Source organism: Gigantopelta aegis, chromosome 2 (genome assembly GCF_016097555.1).
Source record: "Gigantopelta aegis isolate Gae_Host chromosome 2, Gae_host_genome, whole genome shotgun sequence".
In the NCBI taxonomy this organism is placed as follows: Eukaryota; Metazoa; Mollusca; class Gastropoda; order Neomphalida; family Peltospiridae; genus Gigantopelta; species Gigantopelta aegis.
Window position 1 is genome coordinate 28933889 of NC_054700.1, and position 15053 is coordinate 28948941.

The 15053-nt window shown below is 39.1% G+C and overlaps 1 protein-coding gene across 3 annotated transcripts in view; it reads right to left on the reverse strand.

Moving 5' to 3' along the window:
* Positions 1-6045: 6045 nt before the first annotated feature.
* LOC121383527 (high affinity cAMP-specific and IBMX-insensitive 3',5'-cyclic phosphodiesterase 8B-like) overlaps positions 6046-15053 on the reverse strand; it is a 143522-nt gene continuing 134514 nt past the window's right edge. For all 3 annotated transcript variants that reach the window (XM_041513606.1, XM_041513616.1, XM_041513623.1), the window contains exons 14-20: positions 14290-14488; positions 12679-12809; positions 10876-10962; positions 10206-10344; positions 9726-9899; positions 8119-8248; positions 6046-7494 (exon numbers count right to left, since the gene is read on the reverse strand). In XM_041513606.1, coding sequence (XP_041369540.1) covers positions 7304-7494; positions 8119-8248; positions 9726-9899; positions 10206-10344; positions 10876-10962; positions 12679-12809; positions 14290-14488 — 1051 coding nt within the window. In that variant the 3' untranslated portion in view covers positions 6046-7303. The remainder of the gene's footprint in view (positions 7495-8118; positions 8249-9725; positions 9900-10205; positions 10345-10875; positions 10963-12678; positions 12810-14289; positions 14489-15053) is intronic.

Genomic DNA, 15053 nt, shown 5'->3' on the forward strand with positions numbered 1-15053 from the left:
TTGGTTTGAGAATACAGGTAATGATACCCAGCTTTTGGACTTCAGACATTTCTTTGACAATATAACTATAATTTATTGATCTAATGATAAAATAATCTAAATCAATCCAAAAGAACTTGAAGAATTCAGCAGTGAATCCATCAGACCCAGGGCCTTTTCATTTTTCATATTTTAAGAAAATGATAGCACTTCTGAATATTTTATTTCTCCTTCTAGTGCATTTGCTTCCTCGTTAGTTAGTTTATTATAATTAAGTCCATTTAATTTATCTATAATCTCGTCACTTACTTCACTTGAGGGCGCAGAGTACAGTTTTTTTATAAAATGTTTGGGTTTCTAAAAGAATTTGTTTCTGATTTGTTATTTCTTCACCATTTTCTAACTCTAGTCTTGATATTAACTTGCAATAATAATTTCTTGATTCCATATTGAAGAAGTATTTCGTTGGCTTTTCTCCCTCTTCAACCCATTTCGCTCTTGATCTTATATAATGTCCCTTTAATTTTTCTTCTCTTAATTTCTCTAGTTGTAGTTTTTTTTTTCTTCTATTATATTTATATTAGTCATTTCTTCGTTGCATTCTAATATTCTAATTTCATCACATATTTGTTTTTCTAATTAATTTTTTTTTTTTTTTTTTTGTAAGCTGAATATGAAATCGTTTTGCCTCTTATTTCCATTAATAAGTTTCATAAAAAAGTTGGTCATTTATTACGAATTGTATCGCTTCATTGGGTATTGTACTTATACTTTCTCTTAAATAGACAGGAACTGCGTATTGCGTTTAACATTTTCAATTGTATTTTTAATAACTTTTACATATTCTTTATCTCTTAACAATGCGTTGTTAAATTTCTAAAGTCCACTTCCTTTTTCAACCTCATTTATTTTCAAGTGGGCAGCTACACCAGAATGGTCAGATCGGTAACTATTTTCGATTACTATTTTTTGTACGTATGATATTAAATTATTTGAAAGTAAAAAGAAGTCTAGTCTGGCTTGTTTTTTTGGATCTTTTAAATCTAACATTTCTGCCGTTTCTATAATTGTATTACCTGAATTAGGATTATTAATATATTTATAGTGATTGGTATCTAAATTCTGATTCAGTACTAAATTAAATTCTCCGCAAACTATATAAGAAACACAATTTTTGTGTTTTTATATAATTCATATTAAACCACGACATTCGATAAACCGTGTGTCCTACGCCGCTCTAGCAACACCGTAATAAACCAATCCATGTAAATTATGTCTATAATGTATACACCAACATGTATGTTGTCTTCTAAAAACATGATGTCCTGTCATACGTTGATTGCTGTGGGAGTTACGGCTCTACCCAAAGGTGGCAAAATATCATGTTTAGTGCTGTTATCAGCTAACCCTTTCACTATGTAACCACACAAGTTAAAATATCACCACAGACACTGGTTGATTCCATATTTACTGCACTTCAGTCTCAAAGAAATAATTATACGATCAGTTAATAAGTGGTGTTTACCATAATATATTGTATTTTCCCAAACTGAATCTGTCGTTTCAGTTGTGACCAATTATGTTACCTTTTCTAAACCGAAAATTACTAAATGTGTTACTTGGCATATTATTTCAAAAATGAAAAATGTCTGAAATTTCAACCAGATACGTTACCATGATGTTATGTTATAATATGCCTAAGGGCAGTGATTAGTCAATCTACGGACCTTAAATAAATATATGCCCTATTGAGCTTTGCAACTACGGATATGTTATTTGTATAGACACTCTTCTTTACAAACAGTATATATATATATATATATATATACACACACACACACACACACACACACACACATATATATATATATACACACACACACACACACACACACACATATATATATATATATACACACACACACACATATATATATATATATATATATATATATATTCAGTATCACAATGTGTTTTCATGTAATGAACATTATTTCGAGTAAAACAGGTGCACACACGACCACGCTACACAAAACATGAAAAAAAACATTGTGACAGAACATTATATACTAGATATGACACACAAAAATTATGTCTAATGAAAACTCAACCAAACACAGATGTAGGTTTTTTGTATATTTTTTATTTAACTCTGCAAACGTCAACATGTTGGCATGTAATACACACTCACATTGGTATGTAACGCACATTATTTTGTCACAGTGATCATAAAATAAATCAACAATATACATCAATAATTTCAATGTATAAAATTTGCATGTATAAATAACAACAATAAAACTGGTTTCAACAACAGAAAACTGTTACATTATAGTTATTACGTATTATGACAGCAACGGGCGAAGAGTCGTTTTGATTGATCCTACCAGTCCTTACTATACACGCGTGTACCTCAAAACCCTCGCTTCGATAAACCGACATTTGATTGGTTAAGTTGAGCTGTAGTGTTTATGTTATGACTTCGGTTTCAATAGTGAATGAACGGGTGTGAAAGAATGAGTGAGTGAGTGAATGTATATATGTATGAATGAATGAATGATCAATGAATGAGTGTATAACAACACTCTAACAAGTTTAGTTGGTGAACAAAAGTTTGTTTTGTTTAACGACACCACTAGAGTACATTGATGTATTAATCATCGGCTATTGGATGTTAAACATTTGGTATTTTTTACATATATTCATAGAGATGAAACCCGCTACATTTTTCCATTAGTAGAAAGAGGTATTTTAAATGCACCACCCCACAGACAGGATAGTACACACTACGGTCTTTAATATGCCAGTCGTGGTACATTGGCTGGAACGAGAAACAGACCGACATCGCATCAAACGAACGCTTTATTACTGGGCTACGCCCCACCCCTAGCTGGTGAAGTAGTGATGTCCCGTGGTGTAAAGCTGGTATGTGAGTGATGTCCATTGGTGTAAAGCTGGTATGTGAATGATGTCCCTTGGTGTAAAGCTGGTATGCGAGTGATGTCCCTTGGTGTAAAGCTGGGTATATGAATGATGTCCCTTGGTGTAAACCTGGTAAGTGAGTGATGTCTCTTGGTATAAAGCTGGTAAGTGAGTGATGTTCCTTGGTGTAATGCTGGTATGCGAGTAATGCCCCTTGGTGTAATGCTGGTAGGTAAGTGAGTGGTGTCCCTTGGTGTAAAGCTGGTATACGAGTGATGTCCCTTGGTGTAAAGCTGGTATACGAGTGATATCCCTTGGTGTAAAGCTGATATACAAGTGATGTCCCTTGGTGTAAATCTGGTATACGAGTGATGTCCCTTGGTGTAAAGCTGGTATACGAGTGATGTCCCTTAGTGTAAAGCTGGTATATGAGTGATGTCCCTGGTGTAAAGCTGGTATGTTCTTGGTGTCCTTTGGTGTAAAGCTGGTATATGAGTGATGTCCCTTGGTGTAAAGTGGGTATATAAGTGGTAAAAAGCTGGCATATGAGTGAAGTAGTAGTGATGTCCCTTGGTGTAATGCTGGTATGCGAGTGATGTCTCTTGGTGTAATGCTGGTATGCGAGTGATGTCTCTTGGTGTAATGCTGGTATGCGAGTGATGTCTCTTGGTATAAAGCTGGCATGTGAGTGATGTAGTAGTGATGTTCCTTGATGTAAAACTGGTATGTTCTTGGTTCGTACCCCAGCAGCGGTTCCAGCCATTGGTAAGTGCTAGGTTGATTGTGAATATGTAGGAGGGGAGGGGGAGGGGGGGGGGGGCTCTTGTAGCTGGAAGTTCACATGTTTCCAGATTGCGATGTGTTAAAATATATGTATGTATTAACCAACCAAACTAGAGAGTGCTGTTCAAGTACATCTTGTAAGAGGAAAGCTTATTCAAACGGTTGACCTGTCGAAAATATGGTAATACTCTCAAGTTATGAATGAAATATTTTAAATAATGGTGTTCAAATCAACTATTTTAAAAACCTGAGATGAAGTGAGCAGTGTCGGTTTGGACGCACTCCCAAGCTGCAGTGAGAAAAATACTTTATGCGCAATTAACACAGTGAGTAATGTCAGATTATGTTCACTGTCAGATGTGAGAAAAAGTCAGAAATGGACTATTTAGTGACAAGAAAAATAATCGGAAAATACTGAAATCCACGCATCGTTGTTGGTCAAGAGCAAGTTCGAGTGCTTGTAATGACTGCAATATACACCAAACTCACTTGGTTGTTAAACGCGAATTATTATTAAGACATTCGGTTATTTGTGTTATCTCAGACATACTGGCAGAGCTACATGCAAGTTGTAAGTAGTCCCTGTAATAGGCAAATTCCTGAAGAAAAAAAACCCCATTAACGTTAGCGAGGTGTCTTCTCACAGCCACATATGCAGACACATAACGTGTCACCAATGATACGTTACGCTCAGTTCTCATTGCCATATACAAACACCTAACGTGACATCAGAGATACGTTACGCTCAATTGTCATTGCCACGAATACAAACATTTAACGTGACATCAATATTACGTCTCGCCTAGTCCTCACTGCCATATACACACACACACATGCAACGTGACATCAGTGTTACGTTACGCTTAATTCTCATTGTCATATACAGACAGGCAACGTGACACCAATGACACGTTACGCGCAGTTCTGATTGTCATGTGTACATACATGCAACGTGACATCAGTGTTGCATTACGCTCAATTTGCAATGCCATATACAGATACACAACGTGACACCAATGACACGTTACGCTCAGTTCTTATTGCCATGTGTACATACATAGTATGTTTCACTCAGGCCTTTGTGTTCACCAAAGGGCAGCAATACAGCGTGGACATGGTGACTGCAATTACATTTACTGTAAACACTCAATATGACACGTCGACTTTTAGACCCAACCATTTTCATACACTAGTAATTTTTAGACCGTTTTCCTGGAAAACGCATTTCAGAACAGTTGTATCCCATGTATAAGACCAGTCAATTCCCTTTATAATCACCAGTTGTTCCTTACGCTATATCTATTTAAATTAGGCAACACATTTCCAAACACCAGTCAATTCTTCATCAGTCCAAGTGCTGCGAATTTTTTTGTTGTTTTGAGAGAGAGAGAGAGAGAGAGAGAGAGAGAGAGAGAGAGAGAGAGAGAGTACCTTTAACATGCCTATATACCTCTATGGTTTCAGGCATGACTGTCCCGGGCCCTGTCTCTGGATAGCCAGTGGCGCGGCTCGGGACAGTAATACTACGGGACAATTTTGACTCATTATTTTTAGGAATGGGGGTAGGGAACTAATAATTATTAAATTAAGATGCGCAGATTATTATTATTATTTTAAATATAAAATTTAAATTTACTTTAATTAAATTTATTTTAGTCGCATTTTAGAGCGGGCATTTCTAAAAATAAAAATAACATTTATGTTGTTTTGAGGGTGGTTTTTTTGTCCTAAATATCAGTTCTTTCATAACAAGTACTAGTGGATTATTATACTATTTTAGGTTCGTAAGCACTACTTTCCAAACATCAGCACTTCCCACATATTACTGTTCCTAAACCTAGCCATTTCCACAACACCAACTCCTTATATACATTTTCATACACCAATCATATACACACAAACTAGTCCTTTGTTAATTTCAGTAATTTCCATATACCAGCCATTTCAGTACACCGGTTCTTTCTACGCTCCAGCCATTTGCATACAAAAGTCAGTTCAGTACACAGGTTATGCTACACATTAGAATGCTATGCTCAGACTTTCAACTGTCACAACGGAGTTGGCCAAGTCGATGGTTGCCTTGTAATTTCCTAAACTCCTGACTTACGATGGCTACATTCAGATAAACAAATAATCGGTCGTTGGAGTTGTATACGACGAGAATCGAGTTTTAAGAGTGCTCGGATTGGTAACTGGACTGGTAGAAGTCGAGAGGTCGGCGAGTTGGCCAACTCTGTCGTGACAATTAGTAGGTTGAGCCTATCATTAGTCCCATCCGTTTGTCACTGATTATTCACGTCTGTCTACTGACATCGGTAGCGAAAGAAACCACAGATACAATAAAGAACTGCTCAAAATCACTAATTTTGACGTCGTCTCCACGATGTAATAAATAAATTAAATATCACTGTACGCACACACGCCGAGTAACAACCACACACATTGTAACGTCTGCCACTGCAGAAAACAAAGGACACGAATATAGAACAAACGCCCCAACGTGGGCCAACATGTAAGCTATCACAACATTATCAGTGTGTTACTCAACATATAGCACAGGTCCAATATCAGAACTAGTCCACATAGTGTGCTACTTAATATCTAGTAAAAATACCATAAAACTGATATGTGATGGCAATAGTAAATATCTTCATTCCTTGTGCGACTTGCATTCTTTGTGCAAGTCAAGTCCAGGTGACAGAATCACCGCGATATGCAGCTGGTGGATTATAATGTACAATTCATGACATAGGTTATGAATGTTGTTGTGTTCAGTGTCTGCTTATCTCTAGTGTATTGTGGTGTTAATATCTTTCCTATTGTATTTATTTTTATATTCATAAAATGTGAGACGGTAATAGTTCCATCTCTACTGTAATGTTCATTAACACGTCATAATTGATGATGTCATACTTCAGTTATACTATTTGTTTATATCTATTATGACATTAAGCATGTTATAGTCGATTTATAGTTGCTGACGGTATTTGTTATAGGCTATGCGTACTACTTTGGTTATTATAAGTTGTATATATATTGTAATGTTATATGTTTTGCTACAGGTTACGACTATTGTACATAATGTTTGTTATGTTATGTCCGTTGTGATGTTTGCAGGTTGTTGTAGGTTATATATTGTGATGTTCACAGTTTGTTATATGTTGCATAATGTCATGTTCACAGTGTTATATATTGGGTGTGTTGTGAGGTTCACAGTGTTTGCTGTAGGTTATCTGTTATGATGTTCATTGCTTGCTATAGGTTGTCTGTTGAGATGTTCACAGTGTTTGTTATATGTGATGCATGTTGTGATGTTCCGTGTTTGTTATAGGTTGTATATTGTGATATTCACATTGTTATAAGTTGTCTATTGTGACGTTCACAATATTATAGGTTGTCTATTGTGATGTTCACAATATTATATGTTGTCTATTGTGATGTTCACAATATTATAGGTTGTCTATTGTGATATTCACATTGTTGTAGGTTATCTGATGTGATGTTTACGATGCTATAAGTTGTCTATTGTGACATCCACACTATTTGTTATAGGTTATCTCCTACAGGACGTCATCTCATTGTCAACGTGTGACTTCATCACAGTCAGTATCTGACATCATCATGTATTGTCAGCGTCGGTCTCCATCTCGATACTGTTTTGTTGAACTTTGTCGTTTGTGGCAGGAGCACCAGACTCGGAGTCTATACTACTCTGGGCGACCTTTGTCTTCGTGGACAACACCTCCTCTTCCTTCCAGTACTGGTAGTTAATTTGTAGATGCTTCATCAGTTCAGGAACATCACAAAAAACTGCCAAAGATGAAAGGTGTAAATAAATAAATGAAATAGTGAAATGTCCTATTCCAAAAGAATTGTCAATATTTTCCAATATATTGTCGCAATGTGTTACGCAAATTAAATAACTTACTTGAATGTTCTGTCACTTATGTGTAAACCATTTTCAATTCTTAGAGGTGTGCAAAACATTTATTAATATGCACCATCCTAAATTCACTCCTTTCTTGTAAAAAAAAGTCTTTCTGCAAATGTTGGCAAGAGATATCCAGCAAATACCTGGCACGGCGGAAGCAAGTAGACATTGGTGGTGGTGGTGGTGGGGGGGGGGGGGGTATGACTGAGATTGAAGGTGCAAAGCAACAAATTTCTAGAGGTGCGGTGGTAAGTTCCCCATTACAATTTTGAAAAAAATGCAATTTCCTGCATTCTACAAGTAAAATTTATCTTTGCCTTAAGATTTACTACCAATAAAATTTTGAAAAAATGCAATTTCATGCATTCTACAAATAAAATTTATCTTCGCCTTAAGATTTACTACCAATAATATATTTTTATTTAGCCAAACCCTGATCCGCCGTGTCTGAATACAGAAGTGTACTGTGAATGTCGTGACTACAATGTGGTGGATGTACTCACAGTCCCAGGCATCAAACATGTCGCTGATGAAGACGTCGATGAAGCTGATTTGAGATTTGGGAATACTGCACGTTTTGCGATCAAACACGGGCATCACGACGGGAAGACCCCGGGCTTTCTCCTCGTCAGTCTGAAAACACACAGAACAGTGTCTTTCCGGGCTACACATGATATTACATTAGGGAATAATATTGCTCTGATTCATTATCATTCTGAGCCGAAATTACGAAGCGTATTTGTTTAAATGCAGGTGTTTAAGCATTGGAAGGAAGGAAATGTTTTAGTTAACGACGCACATCAACACATTTTATTTACGGTTATATGGAGTCAGACATGTGGTTAAGGACCACACAGATATATATATATATATATATATATATATATATATATATAGAGAGAGAGAGAGAGAGAGAGAGAGAGAGAGAGAGAGAGAGAGAGAGAGAGAGAGAGAGAGAGACACACACACACACACACAGAGACAGACAGAGAGAGAGAGACAAAGACAGACAGACAGACAGACAGAGAGAGAGAGAGAGACAGACAGACAGACAGAGAGAGAGAGAGAGAGAGAGGAAACCCGCTGTCCCCACTTCATGGGATACTCTGTTTGATTAGCAACAAGTTTTTTTTATATGCACCATCCCACAGACAAGATAGTACATACCACGGCCTTTGTTACACTAGTCGTGGTGCACTGGCTGGAACGAGAAATAGCCCAATGGGTTTAAGTATTGAGACAAAAACAGGCTGTAAATATGGCCCGTCGTGTTTAAAGCTGCTGTATAATTATTGTCTGCTAGAAAATGAGAAAATTACATAATTGTAATTGTGAGGCGGGTAGATATACGATCATATTTGTTTTTTGCAATACTTCCCTGCTGTTCACAAGGTCCAAGGACAAATGATACTGGAGGCCGGGGTCTGCTCACTCAATATAGACACATAATACATATAAGTGACAATAGACAAAAACACACACACACACACACACACACACACATATCTGCCAGGCAACGGCCACACGGACAGGACAGCCACATGGACAGGACAGGACAGGGACAGGCAACAGCCACACGGACAGGACAGGGACCGGCAACAGCCACACGGACAGGACAGCCACACCAACAGAACAGCCACACCAACAGGACAGTCACACGGACAGGCAACAGCCACACGGACAAGACAGCCACACAGACAGGACAGCAGCTACACGGACAGGCAACAGCCACACGGACAGGACAGCCACATGGACAGGCAACAACCACACGGACAGGACAGCAGCCACACGAACAGGCAACAGCCACACGGACAGGCAACAGCCACACGGACAGGCTACAGCCACACGGACAGTCCAGCCACACGGACAGGCTACAGCCACACGGACAGGCAACAGCCACACGGACAGGCAACAGCCACACGGACAGGCTACAGCCACACGGACAGGCAACAGCCACACGGACAGGCAACAGCCACACGGACAGGCAACAGCCACACGGACAGGCTACAGCCACACGGACAGGCAACAGCCACACGGACAGGCAACAGCCACACGGACAGGCTACAGCCACACGGACAGGCAACAGCCACACGGACAGGCCGACACCTACCTGTTGGCAGTATTCCTCGGCTATTCTCTTGGCCCACTCAATACACAAGCTAAGAGGACGGACAGGGTTGGACACGTCGGCACACTTGATCACCATTCGCTTGATAAGCAGGCGGTTCTCAGGGGTAGACAACTGGGTCAGAACGGACGTACTCTCGCGGGAACTGCGGCTACTCTGGAAGAGAAACGATTCGGAACATACACAATGAACAGGTGACTTTTCATCAACAAAACAAGTATATGAATTCACACTGCCCTGTTTTTTGTGGAAAAATTTACAGATAAACACTCTTTGAAATGTTTATTTTTCTATGTTTTTTCACAGACACGTCATCGTTGAAACAAAATACTTTTAAATTAATGAAAGTTGCAACGGTATAGTAGCGGTGCCGAATTTACTCACAAGAGACACGTCATCGTTGAAACAAAACACTTTTAATGAAAGTTGGAATGGTATAGTAGCGGTGCCGAATTTACTTACAACAGACACGTCATCGTCGTATCTCAGACAATTCTTGTTGATGCTGTTCACGAACTTGGACAGATGTTCAAAGTGTTGCTTCATTTCTGTTGCTAACACCATATCGATGACGAACTGACGCATGGTGCGATAGTTTTCTCTGTAAGGTAACACACACAATGTCAGAGGCAGCCCCCTTCTTTGGTAATGACAGATGTAATTATTTACTACCATGGTATGGTAGATATTTCTGAGGGCCAGGTGGATAATTAGCTTGTGCCAAACCTGTCACCCTCATTAAGTTATTATTATTATTATTATTATTATTATTATTATTATATATTCAACTACAATCAAAGCGATATGACACATGGGAAATTACGTCTCTCCACACCTTGACATGACGTCACAGATCATGGAACTTAACTTCGTGTTCCTTGTAATAATTTCATTGGACGTCTTTAAAACATGAATAATTAGTAATAAATAACTCGCTGGCCTGGGCAGACACTTGAATATATTCACAGAGTACTGGTTACCAACTGACCTGGACAGACATTTGAATATATTCACAGAGTACTGGTTACCAACTGACTTGGACAGACATTTGAATATATTCACTTAGTACTGGTTACCAACTGACCTGGACAGACATTTGAATATATTCATTTAGTACTGGTTACCAACTGACCTGGACAGACATTTGAATATATTCACAGAGTCGTCTTTCTCTGTTAACCTGAACGCCAGGGCCACATGGTGACTCTCCAACACCGCTCTGAAAATAAAAAAGTAGAGTTACGTCCCATTTGACAACTACTAATATTTTTAAACAGTTAACGTTTGTTTTGTTTAACAACGCCACTAGAGCACATTGATTTATTAATCATCGGTTATTGGATGTAAAACCGTTGGTAATTTTGACATATGACATATTGACAAAACATCTTAGAGAGGAAACTTCGTTTCAGCCAGTGCACCACGACTGGTATATAAAAGGCCGTGGTATGTGCTATCCTGTCTGTGTGGTGGTGCATATAAAATTACCAAATGTTTGACATTCAATAACCGTTGATTAATAAATAAATAAATAAATAAATGTGCTCTTTAATGTTTTTAGCGAGGCTACATTTTTGTTTTCATTAGCAGCAAAGGGATCTTTTATATGCACCATCCCATAGACACGATAACACATACCACATTAACCGGCCTCGGTGGCGTCATGATTAGGCCATCGGTCTACAGGCTGGTAGGTGCTGGGTTCGGATCCCAGTCGAGGCATGGGAATTTTAATCCAGATACCGACTCCAAACCCTGAGAGTGCTCCGCAAGGCTCAATGGGTAGGTGTAAACCACTTGCACAGACCAGTGATCCATAACTGGTTCAAGAAAGGCCATCGTTTGTGTTATCCTGCCTGTGGGAAGCGCAAATAAATTATATCTTGCTGCCTGTCGTAAAAGAGTAGCCTATGTGGTAACAGCGGGTTTCCTCTAAAAAACAGTGTCAGAAGGACCATATGTTTGACGTCCAATAGCCGATGATAAGATAAAAAAATCAATGTGCTCTAGTAGTGTCGTTAAATAAATCTATGTCCATGATAGTCTATATTAACAGAAATGATAATAATAATACATTTTAAATAGCTGTTAAAGAAAAACACTTTATCATTATAGTATATATAGAGGATACCACATGTGTGGCCATTAGATGGCATTCATAACACATATAGGTGTTTCAAAACGTATCTAACGAGCGAAAGCGAGATGAAATACTTTTTTATGCAACGAGTTGTAAGATAATGGTTTCTGACACATTAGCATTCAATTGTTTTACATATCCTAAAAAGTCCAGGTTTAAAAGACATTTAAACATCTGTTTCAATTACAACATATTTACGATACGCATGCACTATTAACACATGTCACAGGAATCAATTTCATTAAATGTTCATTTCAATGGTTAGTTTGACTCCGCCGTCCGGGTTTTCACTCTGGAACAACCAATTAGATGTGTTGAAATTGACTTACCACATGCGTGATATTGGCGTGTAATACCATAAGAGTGTGGAACAGTGGCAGAAGCATTATAAATACTTAAGAAAATTCTCTTAACCGTTTAAGGAGTTTTAGACTATTAACTACTCAGTTGCCCCCCCCCCCCCCCTCCCCCCGAACAAAAAATCCTAGCTACGGCCCTGAAACCTTTTATTACGTATTGCAGCTAGTTGATTAATAAATTCACATTAACAGACAGGCAGGCAGGCAGTCAAGCAGGCAAGCAGGCAAAAGCAGGCAGGCAGACAGACAGGCAGGACGAAAGGAAGGAAGGCAAGCAGGCAGGCAGGCAGGCAGGCAGGCAGGCAGGCAGGCAAACAGGCAACCAGGCATGCAGATATACTGACAAGCAGGCAGATAGGCAGACGGGCAGGTATGCAGACAGAGACAAACACAAACAAACAGACAGACATTGATTTGATTCAAGAGGAGATCTTACAAATCATTGTAGAGCACTGCGAGATCATTGCTAGCATTGACCAGGAATGCGTTGGTGCGGCCGGGGTGATCGACGTCGTGAACGGTTGCTGCTATCAGGCTAGCCACTTCGTCCATCTGGTCAAATATTTGCTGAATAATAAACCGAATATTATTACAAGATGGAATTATTTCAGATAATAATCAAAACAAAACAGTCTGAATAGAAGATTTAATTTCATTACCTGCTACTAATGGCAATTGTCAACAACGGCAGGATAAGGGATCACCTACCCGCTGATTTGCCCACCAGAGTTAGACACTAGACATTCACTACTGAAGATACCAAGCCAGTTTCAAACTCGATCTATACATAAGAGATTCAAAACAACTAAGCTGTATATCAAAACAAATAATTTCACCTTTCCATACTTAGCTAATATGTCATATTGGGGGGGGGGGGGGGGGGGGGGGCAACCAATATGGGGGGTTAACTCATATTATGTATGTGTGTATGAATGTATATATGTATTATTTTATAAAATTTAATACAATTTAAAACCGGCGTCGGTGGTGTCGTGGTTAAGCCATGGGACATAACGCTGGTAGGTACTGGGTTCGGAGCCTGGTACCGGCTCCCATCCAGAGCGAATTTTAACAACTCAGTGGGTAGGACCACTACACCCTCTTCTTTCTCACTAATCACTAACCCTCTGTCCTGGACAGACAGCCCAGATAGCTGAGGTGTGTGCCCAGGACAGCATGCTTGAACCTTAATTGGATATAAGCACGAAAATAAGTTAAAATAAATGAAAATAGTTCAATCAACGGGTGTACTGTTGCTGTTATAAAACTCAGTTTGGGGATAAAACCTATGCATGGGGAATAGGAATGCCCACTACTCGCCAGCTATGCATATGAATACGACTGAAATGAAAATAGTTTTTAAAAAAAAGGTTTGATTGGGGGGGGGGCATGCCCCCCCCCCCCCACACACACACCCACCCCTATTCCCTACGACACTGTCTGCTAGTGTGAGCGAGTCCCTTTAACCCACCAAGAAGCGATCTCGTAAGGACGGCGATGAAACATATAGTCCCCTCCGGTTGGACCGACAGGGGACTAATACGGTGTATACTACCAAATCAAATCCCACAGACGACAATAGTAACATATGTGGCTAAAACTCCTACCTGTAGCGTATCAATCGACATAGACGCCACAGATATAAATACTACCACCCCTCACCCTTAAAGCAAATCAGAAACAATTGGGGGTCAAGCTGCTCATTTCTGAGATAACGGGTAGCATCTATGACTACCCTAGGTCCGCACAAAATTCGAGTACTTTTTTTTACACGTATCCCATACATGTTTCAAGCACAAGGCTACTTGACACAGTGGTACTAGATGAAATAGAATTCCATACACTTTTTACCCAGATGAAACTATTTTTTTTTACAACCAACACACTCACATTTATCACCAATTACAGGACTTGTGGTGTTCACTTCTCTATCAAAAGGTCTGGACAACTCGAACTTTGACCCAGCTGGAAATAATTTGGTTTAGTATTACCTAATAAATAATTTCTTATGGCATTCTGCTGGTGTGAGTGAGTGTGTTTACCGCACCTTGGAGCGATCTCGCTGCAGGAAGTATGCCGTGGCGTGGAGGACGTCGGCAGCGTGGGTAGAGTTGTGGTAGGTGTTGGTCGCGTGGTACGTCGCCTCGATCAGCTGGAGCCAGTTCGTCAGTACCGTCTCGGGTATGCCTAAAAACTCACAAGCTCCAAACCGAGCAAATATTTTCTGACCCAGGTATAACAATGGCCTGCAAGACAATATATTGTTATTATTTTGAGAATCAAGGTTTTCATACATACATTCGGCGGGTTGAAATATGCTTTGATTCAATAGAGGAAATAGGCATAGGCGTACGGGCTCCCAGTTTTGTTTGGGGGTGGGGGTTGGGGGGCAGGCTGGCTTTTGCCCGAATTAAACAAAAAAGCCCGGATCTGGATAACAACGTTTATTCATATTAGCATTACTGTCAAACAGCTATATAGTGTTGCAAACAAATCACTACGCATTTTTACATGGGATATAACTAATGTTGAGGGTAAAATGGTGAAAATACATGGTAAAAAGGTCTAAGGTTAGCATATTTTGCCCGAATATCTCTGTCAGTTTTGCCCGAATTTGATATTTTGATAGAGCACTTTGGAAATAGGTTGTTAATTAAAGGGAAGAGCAAATAGAAGGTATCAGTGATTGGAATAGCCTTAAAGACTATGGTTAATACAGCAAACAAAATGATTACTAATGGAACAATATATCGTTGTATATCAACTTCTTTTGAGATTCAGTATTATATGTTTTAATCAACCAATCAACCA